We start from the raw sequence: 13746 nt of genomic DNA, 5'->3' as shown, positions 1-13746 counted from the left end.
GTCACTTAAATCTGAAGTAACAACTATTCCGAAGTTTCTCAGGAAGGAACGGGGAGCCTTTTAGAATCGTGGCATGTTAGCGTGGGCCAAACCCTTGGATATAGAGTAAGGATGCGCGATAAATTTATCTCCAGGAGCCAAGCCAGGCGCAAACTGGGCTCCCGGCTCCATCTGCGACCCCTCACTGCCTCCTAGAGTCGGAGCTGAGTATTCTTTCAAGTAGACAAAAATACTAAAGTCCAACAAATCTTTGCCCTGAAGAAGCCTAGTGATCCTCTCAGGGAGGACGGCTTGTAGGACGCCGCCCTCGGCTCCAGGCTGAGGACACAGAGACTTATTAGGGGCTACCGCGGTGAACCGGACCCGTCTTCGGGTTGCACAGGGAAGGCTGCTGCGGAACCTGTCTTCTCTCCCCGTTGAGTTTCCACTCGGGCTTCTTTGGAAACGGACACGGTAGAGGAGACTTTGAACATGGAGACTGCGGGCCCTGGGCCTGGGGAACCTTCTCCACTAGAGGCTCCAGCGTCCCCAGACGATCGGCTCTTCCTGATTAAAGGTATGGTTGCCCTGCTCTGGAATGGCATGTTCTCGAACTCATTTCTCCCTGAGAGTCCTATTTGGGGCTTTACCCTGAACTCAGCCTGTAGGGCCCATACGTCAGGTGAAGTCTCCTTGGACAGGGGCGGGAAGATCTAGTTTCCAGTCCTACATGCTGTATTTACCCATCTTCTCTATAGATTTTCTTTGCACTCTGCCCTTTTCTGATTGCCACTGTCTCTTCTTCCTGTGGAGCAACTTCGCGCTGCTCTCCTGGAAGGCGGGGGAAGGGAAAACACCCGTTCTCTGCTGCTGAGAACGGTGCTTCAGAGTGTCCCCAGGAACCAGAGGTCGTTGGGTCACGCAGGTTTTCTCAGGAGCCTCTTAGCCTTGATGTTTTGAATTTTGAATGCAATTATAAAAGTATCTGAGAATTACTTGTGCAGATATTTTTAGTTTAAACTTTGTTTTTAATACCTTCTCCCAATTCTTGGCAGGTGGAATTTTCCTCGGTTCTGCTGCAGCAGCGGGAATGCTAGCCGGATTTATTACAACATTGTCATTAGCGAAAAAGAAAAGCCCTGAATGGTTCAATAAGGTTTGTGACTCCAAAATCCATTCATAGCGTTACCGTTGTTTTAAACAAAGGACCTTTCACGTTGTTTTTAAAAATATACCCACAAAACCCATGGATTTAAGAAGTATACTAGATGTCGGTCTTGACGTTTTTTCATTTGCTTTCTTAAAATTAACAGAACAAAACTTTGGAAACATATCCATTGCCTTTTGTACTCACAACATGACTAAGTAATTTATTATTGATAACAAGAGATCTTGATTAGAACGAAAAACAATATCATTTAAACTGTTGGTACTGGTTGCAAGAAGTATGTATATTTCATAGATGTTAAAATGTTAACATTCTTTAAAATGAATGAAAATTGTGTCTTTTTTTTTTTTAAACACAAGTACCAGACGTTCAGCCTCAGTCACCATAAAGTCCCTGGCACACAGGTGCTCAGAAAGCATTGGATGAATAGCTATCACCCACTTGACACAGAAGATCCTTATTCTGTTACCAAGAGTGTACATTTTCTGTCTGATGTCATGTACCTACTTTTCCTGGTTGGTGGGAAATGTTCTTGATATTTATCTGTAGTTGCTTATAATGTTTTCTCTTTCCGCCTCCCATCCATATGGCTGATTTATTCATTACTTCATCACTTCAGCAAATGTTTACTCTGGATCTTTTATGTTTCAGGCACTCTGCTATTAAGGTGGAAAGGGTTCAAAAATCAATATCATGTCTATTCCTCCATGAACTTAAGTGTCTGCTGTGAGAGACAAAATTAGATATTCACCCAAATAACTATGTAATTAGTTTGATATGTGCTATGGGAGAATATTATGTGAAAAATCATAAACCAATTCTCTTCCCACTTATCTGTAATAATCATACTTAAGCTTTATGGATACTGTAATGACAAGAGACAGTTTCTAAAATGTCTTTCAATTCCCTTTAAGTACTCTAAAGGCTTGTGGAGCTATGAAAAGATCATTTCTGTGGCTCTTGGGGGTCATTTCCTCCCTATATTATGCAATATTTTTAGAGAAGAAATTTATTTTGTGGCAGATGTCATTAAGACCCAACTGATATTGCTGTTAAACGGTGAGTTTTGTTTGATTTCCAAACCACAGTTATAATATTAAACCTTGGGTCAGGACTCTATTTAAGAATCTGATGGGAGCTAGGGATTGTCTTGTTTCTACATATTGACAGCTTGGTACTTTGTTTTGTTCTGAGATTGTATCATCACACATGCCATTTGTGGTCTAACTCAGTTTTAATCCTGATGGCCCTTGAGACAACTATTTTCCTCTCCATGTTTAGAGACATACACTGACAGTGCAGAGCATTGGACAGCAGAGTACTAAAGTGGACGCTACATACTTTGGCGTTATCCTAACAGCAATGGTATAAAACCATCCTTGCAGTCCTTCATTGTAATTCACCAGTAGTTTTAAACAAAATTAGAAGGCACCAGCATTAGGTAAATGTCATTGTTGAAGCATTAAAATTATTAACTTTATTCGATATGAGACTTGGATATGCCTGACTTTGAAGCTTCATATGAGGAGGTGGGAAATGTGCCTGAAGCACATCTGCCTGACAGTGAAGTATGATGTCTTTCTGTAGAAAAAGCAACTTCCTTACAAGCTGAACCAGCACGTCTTCCCCTGGAGTTATGTCTTTGTGAAGGAACAGCTGGCAGGATGTCGGTTACCCAGAAGTAGGGTATCGGGCAGACATTTCCTTAAACACACGAAGTAAGCCTGACTCTTCAGAACAGTTGTCAATCTGTGTTGCCACTGATATTAAGCTTTCAAGTGAAAACACGTAGACTCGTAACTACCATCATGAACTTGACAGCGTCTCAATACTTAACAGCTTTGCTGATGAGATGTTATGATTTCAGTGATGATTTTAAAATACTGTTTAATACATGAGATCAACAGTTGAAAGGTCTGTATCATTTAGTAAACTAGTAGTTCCTTCTGAATAGCCACTGCATGGAATAGTGTCCATTCAAAGTGCAAAGTTGACTAGGGATTTGAGTGTTACAAATGGCAAAAATTTTCATTAATAAGACTCCATATGGCAACCAATTTTCAGAAGGCTTTTTATGTTCAGTACACCTGGTATAGTACAAAGAAGCAAAGCTAATAAAATACTTCTTTTTCTAACTGCACATCTGTATGAGGCCAGAGTTTTATTCATATATTTCAGCTATTGATGAAAAATAAAACACTTTATAAAAGATTGATTATAGATATGAAAAGCCACTTTTTAAGCTGGACATTTAAAAGATTAACAAAAGCATAAAACATCGATCCTCTGTGCCCTTTTTCTTTTGGGTTTGGGAAGATAGTTATTTTAATATAAAAATTAATTTTATAGCAATTTATAATAGATTTGCCATTTTTAAATGAATAGATTTATATATATATATAAATTTCTGTTTTGATTTCTTTCTGTTTTTCTTTCTTTTTTTGGTTTTTCGAGACAGGGTTTCTCTATAATCTTGGTTCTGTAGACAAGTCTGGCCTTGAACTCACAGAGATCCACCTGCCTCTGCCTCCCGAGTGCTGGGATTAAAGGCGTGCGCCACCACCACCTGGCTCTGTTTTAATTTCTAACATATTAACTATTGATTAAGGCCCACATAATTGAACATCTAGGGGGCCCATGTATAAGGAAACACTGCACAGAGTGGCTAAAATGTTAGGCTTACCCTACACAAAGAAACATTGAAATTTGCAAACCTCCACTTAGCAGTCGCCTGACAGCATACAGTTACTGAGTTCATTCTGAGCACCCATCCAAGAATGTCACTAGGCTGTGTAGTGCAGTCACCAGCTGGAAATCTTCTCTCACATTCACGGTACTAATCCCTAACATCTGAATGCTTGCTGTGTGTTAGCCGCTCTTCCAAGGGCCTCACTCATTTAACACACACAGCCCACTGAGGCACCGGATGCTGTTCGCTCTAAACAGCAGGACGCTGGGGCACGCATGAATTAAGCAATCTGTCTAACATGGTACTCTCCTTCTTTGTCCCCCTAAGGAATAAATGGTACCACTTTTAGCAATACTCTTATTGAAATAAACTGTGCTCTACCCTGGAAACAGATTCAAATTGCAACCCCAAAGAACTTTGAAATGACCAGCCTTTCATTTGGGGCCTGCCTACACTTTTTCTACTTCAGAGAGATAATCATTCCCTTAGTGCCTTTTTTCCTAATTGCCGAGTCTTACACTAGGGAGTCAAAAGTTGAAAAAGAATAGTCTTGAGAGAACATGTATTTTTCTTTGTAATTTCTTAAATAAAGAGAAAGGGGGAAATGCAAAGTGCAAACAAAAGTAAAAGAATTATTCCCTCAAGTTGCTTTTATCTGGTAATGCACACACAGCACAAAGAGATAACAGAGAGGGGGCGAGGGGGAACCAGTGGTCAGACAGACAGACACGTGTGTCTGTGAGAAGATAAGTGCTATGAATGGAACCCAGGGCTAGCATCCTAAGCAGGCATGCTGCCAACAAGCTATCCCCATCCCTCCAAGAGTCCTTTTTAAACCTGTGCTTTTTACACACTGGGTTTTGTTTTTGTTTTTAACATGGTTGTGAGACTAAATGAAATGCCCTCTGTGAAAAATATGTGCATGTTATGTGCCCATTTGGTTAGAGTTGTTGAAAACGCAGAATTGATGTGTATATAGACATGGAGTTTACTTACCTAAAGTGATGGCAGAACTTCATCACATAACTGAGTTATTTTAAAACCCTTTTATGAGTAGATGAGTAGGACACAAAAGTAGGCTCTCAGGCATCTTTTTGAAATAGCTTTAACTTCTGATAAATAAAAAGCACTAAAATTATATTGCACATTACAAAATTTTCTTTAGTGATGTAGCTATATCAAAATATTTGTCAGATTAGGATGTAGGGAAGTAGCTAGGGAGGGAGGGAGGGAGGGAGGGAGGGAGAGAGAGAGAGAGAGAGAGAGAGAGAGAGAGAGAGAGAGAGAGAATGAATGAATGAATGAATGAGAATGCTCATGTATGTACATAGCAGGGGCAGTATGTGTGGAGGCCAGAAGCAGACACTGGATGTCTTCCTCAATCTCTCTCTACCTTATTTTTTGAGACATGTTCTTTCCCTGATTCTGGAGCTCATGGATTTGGATACTGGTGGCCAGCAACTCCAGGGATCATCCTGTCTCTCTACCTTCCCTGTGCTGGGATTCTCACAGGCCCACATTCTGTTCCTGGCTGTTTATGTGATGCCGGAGATCCAAACTTAGAGCCTCAAGCTTGTGCTGTACCACTGCATGGATGGGGCCGTATCTACCCCATGTTGAATATTTCCTTACAAACCCATGTGAACATAAAACATAAAACAAATCCCAGGAGTACACTGAAATAAGCTAAAAATGCGAGCCTTACACAGTTGCTCTTTGACAAATGACAATTTGCTAATGGTGCTTCCTACACATGTGAATGGTAGGTCAGTTCTTATAATCCACTTTCTCGGGGAGTTCTGGTAAATACCAGGAAGAATATCCATGGTCTCAAGTATAGAGGTATTATAAACACAGATTTTTTTCATTTAGAAAATAAGCTATCTGCTGTATTTTGGAAATACTGAGTGCAATAACTACATTGTAATTTGTTCAGTTCAACTTCCAAATACGGAAGCCTTAATTTTAATTAAAAAAAAAAATACAGCAATGAAGGGAAATATAGCTTTTAAAACATGTGTATGTACACATACATGCACTCATGCCAGAACACAATGCACACACATGTACATATGCCTGCACACAAGACACACTGATTGTGTGCATGGCTATATTTAATGTTCTTATAAAACATTTTTTTTTTTTGTGGTGAGTCAAAACTTTTCTGCAAAAAGTCAGCCAACATTATCTAGAACATTATGAACAGAGAGTATGAATGGCATTTGATATTTTTTCCCAGAAGGAAAAAACTTGTGATAGATCAGTCTTCAACATCAAGCTTCTACTAAATTTCATTTTTGGAAGTATGGAGACAATAATTAATGTTTTCACCTCACAAGCTAAGTGACTGATATTACACAAACATGATATAGCTCTTCTTAAAAATCTGAGATTCTGTTGTAAATATTGCTGTGTAATTTTGAGTTATTTCATATGTTTATCTTTGTATTTGATTTAGTAAAACAAATGTGGGTTTATGTAGACCTTGAAGGGTGTGTGTGTGTGTGTGTGTGTGTGTGTGTGTGTGTGTGTGTAGAATTTCTGTTTTTTTCCGGGGGGGAATGGCTATTTGATCTGTTTCTTAAAAAAAAAAAAAAGCTGATGCCCAAGCAAAGGAACTGATCCCAACAGAATACTATTGGTTGATGCACTTGCTTCTGAATGGGGATCGAGGGCAGTTAAAAGTCACAGTGCAGTGGAGTCTGCAGAAACTGCCACAGTGTGGAAAAGGACTAAAGACAGACTCAACAATCTGCTTTGGTCCTAGGTATCTACCAAATGTCAGCAAGCATGTAAGTCCACCAGTCTAGACAGGCATTCCTGCTAGGAATAGACCGGCATCACATAGCACATGTGCATCAGAAAGCCTGCACAAGGAAGTATGTTAAGCCATATACAGAAGACATCTCTAAAAATGAAAGAGCTTTAGTAAATTGAAATAATCTTCCCAGGGGGAAGACAGTGTAATAAATCCATTATCTCTCGTCAAATTAGCTAATTATTCTAATGCTGTTTTCATGAAAAGGCCAATGAATCTTGATGGAATGTTCTAGGTTGCTCTGGAAGGATAATGACCACAGTGCCCCACATACTCAAATATCCATCAGTCAGAGAGCCCACATGCTTATAGAGGTAGCAAAGCTGCCATGTGACCTTGGGCTGGGCTGTCCTCCCAGGTCAGGTTGCTTACACAGAGAGTACTGTGATCTGCTCCAAGCACCTGCAGAATATTTACTGAGTGTTTTACCCAAGCTTTCTGTGTTCATTCCAGGGCACTATGGCCACAGCTGCCTTACCAGAGAGTGGATCTTCCCTTGCTCTGCGAGCCCTAGGCTGGGGTTCTCTTTATGCCTGGTGTGGGGTCGGTGTGATCAGCTTTGCAGTCTGGAAAGCTTTAGGAGTTCACAGCGTAAGTAACCAGCCTTGTGATTGGTGATTGGCACTTGGCTGTTGACTTTGTGTTGTCTAGATTTCCTGGTTTTAAGATTTGCATATAATTTGGTCTCTGTCTTCTGTAGTAACGACACAGAATATGACTGGCAACTTCCTGTTACTAGTAACTGAAGCTTTTCAAATATAATTAACCAGTAACTCAGAGCTCATATTCATTCTGTATAAATTGGTGTTACCTGTTTAATAAAGTCATGGGTTTGGAACTACTTTCTATATTGTTTGACATCCATATACTTACATATACTTTGAAATAAAGCATTTAATTAATTACTTAAATTATTAACATGTTATATACATGTTTCAGAGACAAGTGCTAAGTGTGTGTGTGTGTGTGTGTGTGTGTGTGTGTGTGTGTATAAAATGGACACCCAGAACTAAAAATTACATCCTAGGAATGACTGGTTTCTTCCCTGTTTCTTAAATGATCAACGAGAAGCTCTGTGGACCAGGCTGTGCAGGCAGATGGGAGCAGACAGTGGTTTGCAGTAGGTGGCATCGGTGACGTGGATGGAAAGAGCTTTCTCATGATCAAAGTCGGCAGAGGGTTGTGTGACGGGATGTGAAGTCCAGGGATTTCTGCAAGCATTGGCTTGAGCACCTGGAAAATGGAAGGGGACAGTGTGACTGGAATAGCTGTCAGTAGAATCGGGCTCAGTGTGGGACTTGTGAACTTGAGCTGTCTGTCAGATAGGCGTGTTGTCTTAGACACTGTTCTATTACTGTGAAGAGACCATGACCAAGGCGACCCTTATAAAGGAAAGCATTTCACTGGGGCTGGCGTACAGGTTCAGAGGCTTAGTCCAATATCAACATGGTGGGGAGCAGGGCAGCATGCAGGCAGGTGCTGGAGCAGTAGCTGAGAGCTACATCCCGATCTGTGGGCAGCGGGGAGGGGCTGGCATAGGCTTTTGAAACCTCAGAACCCACCCTCAGTGGCATCCTTCCTCTAACAAGGCCACACTTCCCAATCCTTCTAATCCTGTCGGGAAAGTTCTACTCGCTGGTGACTATGCATTGAATCCTCGGAGCCTGTGGGAGCCATTTATCCAAACCACTGTGCACACGGAGAGTCAGTAGGTGAGTTTGGAAGTCAAGACGAGGTTCGAGGGTAGAGATACGAATCGAGACTCACCATATATGGATAGAATTAAAAGCCATGATTCCAACTGGACGAGGCTAGTGAGGGTCAGAGGAAAGGCCTGAGGAGGCAGATCCTGGGGATAGCGTTCACAGGGGAGAGAACGAGCAGGAAGTGCCAGAATGGACTGGGGAAGCCTGACTGGGGACATGAGTGAAGACATTTCAGTGAGAAATCACTGTGTGACATGCTGATGAAGATATATCTGAGGGACACGGAGTATCTGCTAGCTGAGCATGTGGTCATCATCAGGGACACGGGAGGAAAGCCTCAGTGGAGTGAATCAGAAGAAAAGAGAAGGGAGAAATTGGAAGCGAAGTCTAGACCAGCCTTGAGCTTTCCTGTGAAGTGAATGATGAGATCCTAGCTAGAAGGAAGAGGGAAAGGGCAGGCAAGTTTAGTGGTCTGTTTCTGTTTATAACTGGGGAATTGATTGTGTGTATCTGGTGATCCTAGCTAGAAGGAAGAGGGAAAGAGCAGGCAAGTTTAGTGGTCTGTTTTGTTTATAACTGGGGATTGATCACGTGTATCTGGTGATGGAAATGATTGAATGGATAGGACTTGCCACAGCAGCCTTCTACGTGGAGCACTTTCCACATTAATTTAGCTAAAGATGAGCACTGTACTCTCGGCTCACAGTACCTTGGGAGACATGGCAGGTCACACTCACATCCAGCCTTCACTGCAGACGCCGTTACCTGTTCAGCATTTCTCACAGCAGACCGGGAACGCCTTAGAAAAGTCAGAAAACTGGGACTGGAGGATTGTTGATGGTTGTTGTGCCTGTTCTATTTTCTCCCACCTGAGTCTTTAGACCAGACATTTAGATATAGCCAACTAGAAGGTGCTAATATTGGGAACTGGTAAGGTTGGGTCACTTGCCTATGATCACATAGCTTCCTGCCAGCAGACCCAAGCTTGGAACTGAGCTCTGAATATTTAAGTTTCCAATTTCACCCCCACTAGCTAGGGTGGGAAATAAAGTAGGGAAGGGGAAGGGAGTGGTAGATTTGATTGATCTGATCCCATGGTTCTTGATAACTCAGCACACTTTCCCAGATCATGTCAGTCTCTTACAGGACTGACCTTTCTCCCATAGAAGAAGAGACCTCTTTTTGGGGGGCTGGGGGAGGGGCGGGTTTCAAGACAGGGTTCTCTGTAGTTTTGGTGCCTGTCCTGGATCTCATTCTGTAGCCCAGGCTGGCCTCGAACTCACAGAGATCCCACTGGCTCTGCCTCCCGAGTGCTGGGATTAAAGGCATGCGCCACCGCCAGCCAGCAGAAGGGACTTCTTAAGGTATTGACTAAAGCAGCAAAATGCTTAGGCTTTAGGGGTAAGTGAACAAAAGATTTACAGCTGTGTATAACAAGAGAGTGGCTATCTGAAAAATGTGCAGAAGAATGTTGACAGAAATATATGAACAAATAATAGACTGTGGGTAAATAGTTTTCTAATATTCTTAGAAATATTACTGTGGTGTCAGTATTAAAAAACTGCACAGGAAGGATGTCTACACTCAAACCACCCAAATGCACCGATCTAGATGTACGATTTTATTTTTATTACTTTGTACCAAAAGCAAAGCACAGCTGCCTAGGAGCTCAGGAGACCTCCCTGACCAGCATGGGGTCTGTTTGGGGACACTTGTGCTCCTGTGGAAGTGACGGCCATTGATGCTTTGCATTGGCCACATGGTGCTGACAGCTGGTGTCCCTGGTGCATAGTGCTGTAGGTACCAGCAGTGGGAGAGTTGAGGTAGGGAAATAAGTCTCTGTGATCAGAAGAGGTATCCCAGCAAGGCCCCACTGCTGAAGACAACATCTACACCATCATTGAACATGGAGAAGCTGAGCTCGTACCCACATAGAGCCTTTCCCCCACCTACGTGCTAGCATCTTTGGTACAGGAAAGTGCTCTGCACTCTGCCAAAGGAGAAACGTAAACATCAACCTAGGCACAAATCTGATCTACGTTGCTGACCTGCCTGCAAGATATGCTAGAGCAGTGGTGGCACAAAGCTGTGGGAGTCACCAGCCAATGTCTGACTTGACATAAGGCCTGCTCCATCAACCAATGTCTGACTTGACATAAGGCCCGCTCCATCAACCAATGTCTGACTTGACATAAGGCCCGCTCCATCAACCAATGTCTGACTTGACATAAGGCCCCACTGCATGAGATGAAACCATACCTGACACTGTTCGGGTGACCAGTAACCTGATGTTAGAGAGTCCAGGGACCCAGACTAAAACCAAATACTGTAGTTCCAAAGATAAAACAAGCAAAAAGCAATAAAATGACATTCTGTTAGACTCATAGATCAGTGCCGTGCTTGGCCATCATCAGAGAAGCTTCCTCCTACAGCAGATAGGAACACAGTCAGATACTATGCAGAGAGTGAGACACCTTGGGACACTCAGCCCTAAATGTGATGTCTCCATCAAATCCCTCCCTTCAGAGCTCAGGGATCCCTGAGGAAGAGGAGGTGGAAAGAGCGTAAAAGCCAGAAGGACGGGGGACACCAGGAGAACAAGGCCCCCTGAATCAACATGATTGGCAGAGGCTGGGGCAGCATGCACAGGGCCTGCAGGGGGCCCTGGAACTGGAAGAAGAAGTGGACACATGCCCCATCCCTAACTCAGAAGCAACCTCCAGTTGACACCACTTGCAAATGAAAATTTAGTTTCCTCCAAGGGAGTCACTGGGAAACACACTACTCTTAAGGGTAGGCTGCATGCCCAGCAGTAGATGGCCCACGGAGAAGGAAGTCCATGGCATCTTTGGAGGTTCCTTGTCTCAATGTCAGGTCAGGGCTTTCCCATTTTTTAAAAATATTCTTTGTTTTTATTTATATGTATTTCTTATCTCTTTTTACCCTACTAGTCCTTTGCATTTGCATTGTGACTTCCAGTTTAGTGTTTACGGTTCCAGCATGTGCAAATGAGTGGGTCTGTTTCTTAGGCCGCCCTGGGCTCTTTTCCTCCTCTTGTTTGTCCACCTTCAGTGTGGTAATAGCTTTTGTTTTATCAGTTTATTTTATTAGTACCCCTTAGCCTGTTCGTTTTCCAGTGGGAGACAGAAAGGGAGTAGATGCTCATGGGAGGGAGCTGGGGAGGAACTGGGAGGAGTAGAGGGAGAGGAAACCATAATCAGGATATATTACATAAGGAGAAAAAGTATTTTCAATAAAAGAAAAAATAAGAGTCATCATAAGAAATCAATCTAAATTTTCAGAGACCAACAGAAAGTAGGTTATTATACTCCTGAGGATTTGCCTTTATGGGCTAGACTGTGCTATTTTCGTTTCTAGAACATGACCAACTTTGTTTTATGATGCCAATAAGAGGATTATTACCTAAGGAATATTGAGGGAGAAAAAAATGTTTTCTACTTAGCATCACTGACTGTGCAAACACGTGGACTCTGACACTGCATCTTAAGGTCCTAAGGGAAAGAGATTGCCAGCACCCTCTCTCCCACTTCCGAGGTCCCTGGACTCATCTGTTCCATCAGCTCTTAGAGATCCTCTCAGGAGACTGAACCTTCTATCTGTGTACAAGGGCATGTTTTACAGGGCCAGAGTGTCTGTTCATCTCTGTTATTCCTCCAGAACTCATTTGTGGGGCTACCCCGAGCTGGCCGCACAGAACTGCCCTAGCAAAGGGCACAGCCCTGTGCCGGGCTCCTAGAAAACAGTGAGAGGTTCCCTGCAGGACAGTTTTGAGTGAAGGCGGGAGGCTGGCCTGAGACGGTGGTGAGCTTGGGTAGCTGTGTCTCGCGCCACTCGGGGAAGCCATTTTTCTACCACTTAAGATGACAATCGCAGTAGATGATGAGCAGAATAGCCCAGGCCTCTGTACGCAGAATGGAGAATCCGGTACATCACAATCAACTGCACTGCCACGTCCAGTGCCTTGAATTGTGCTGTCTCTGGTATGGACCGAGTTCCTCTTGCCTGCCATCTGGCGGCCGATTGTGGGCAGCTTTGCCTGAAGCGCTTGCATTTCCTGTTTTAACTCACAGCTCCCTCTGCTGGCCTGAGAGGCGACATGTTTAAATTGCTCTAATTACAGCTCCCGTGTCCTAAAATACCTTTGCTTTACTTTATTTACCCATAGTTATTATGAAATTTCATTGCACAGAGAACTCATGTAGTACCTCCAGTGTAAAAATACATTTATATCTCATATAGTGGTACAGAATTTAATCAGAGATTCCCCAAAACAACAGCTCTGAAAGTGTTCGCATTAGCTGCCCAAAGCACTGACCTTGCCCAAGGTTAAAGGTGAGGCCCTTGGAAACCACTCCAAGTTCAGCACCCATGTCCTGATTGGTACTGAGTCAGCAAGTACAGCTTGATTGCTCTATGTGAATTCATGGATCATTTGAGTATTAATGAGGCAATATTTCATCTCAGGAGTGTTACTGTGAGGAGGAGGAAACACAAATACCTTTCCTGTAGGTTCCTGGTTAAACCAGCTGTGCACATGACCATCCAGCCCAGCTGAGTACACTGGGGACGGTGTGAGTCGATTGTTACTGGGGCAGCAAATAGTTGAGAAAATGCAATATTAAGCGGTAGTTTCATGTTTGTGGCAGACTTCCATTTACTTATTGGCGTGTTCCTCACACAGTGACGTGTTAATTTTGTCATTTGTCTCCTTGTATGATTTACTAGGTATTAATTGGTGGTCAGAGGATTTCTGGAGAGGCTCAGCTTATTCACAACTAGACTACACTGTCCTTGTTTTGCCTTAGAAGGTGACATGTTAGCTGTTCCACTATTTCTTGGTTATTGCAGTTATAACTTTATGGAAGGGGCGGGCATGTGCTCTGCCTGTGGCCCTGTGCTGGGCACTGTCATCTCAGAGGCCTGGCAGTCACCGTTTGTTGGCATTACTGAATGTGAGAATATGTAGAATCTTCTATATCGTATCTTCCGTCATGCTGAAAGGCTAATGGAGAGGCTCCCCCAGGCCAAAGGTCTTGGGCTCGATGTTTCTGCTCTTCTGAGACACTGGCTTCTCTCATGGCTTGTATGGACTGTGTTCATGATGCCTGGTAGGGTAAGAAGTTATAGTTTCCAGTTGTTGCCTTTATGGGAGCTAAAACATCAATTGTAATAAAAACCAGGAATGAAAATGTTCTCTGTTGAGGCAAATTAAATTATTTAGATATTTTATTTTAAATTAATGAATAAATGAAGATTTAACTTTATTACCTTTTTTTTAAAACTGTTGGGTAAGGAAGGATTTGACTTTACATATTGATTCAGTCAGCTACCTGTTAGTGTAACAAAGTACCTGAGGCATTCATTT

General features: G+C 42.8%; 1 protein-coding gene across 1 annotated transcript in view; it reads left to right on the top strand.

The window, feature by feature from the left end:
* The first annotated feature begins 252 nt into the window (after positions 1 to 252).
* The window catches only part of Tmem242 (transmembrane protein 242), a 30595-nt gene continuing 17101 nt past the window's right edge, over positions 253 to 13746 (top strand). Inside the window, exons 1-3 of the mRNA XM_036169339.1 lie at positions 253 to 556; positions 1035 to 1135; positions 7108 to 7245. Coding sequence (XP_036025232.1) covers positions 472 to 556; positions 1035 to 1135; positions 7108 to 7245 — 324 coding nt within the window. The 5' untranslated portion in view covers positions 253 to 471. The remainder of the gene's footprint in view (positions 557 to 1034; positions 1136 to 7107; positions 7246 to 13746) is intronic.

The sequence above is a fragment of the Onychomys torridus genome, chromosome 19 (genome assembly GCF_903995425.1).
Source record: "Onychomys torridus chromosome 19, mOncTor1.1, whole genome shotgun sequence".
Lineage (NCBI taxonomy): Eukaryota > Metazoa > Chordata > Mammalia > Rodentia > Cricetidae > Onychomys > Onychomys torridus.
The sequence above is the reverse complement of the archived record's forward strand: the minus strand, read 5'-3'. Positions and strand labels throughout refer to the sequence as shown.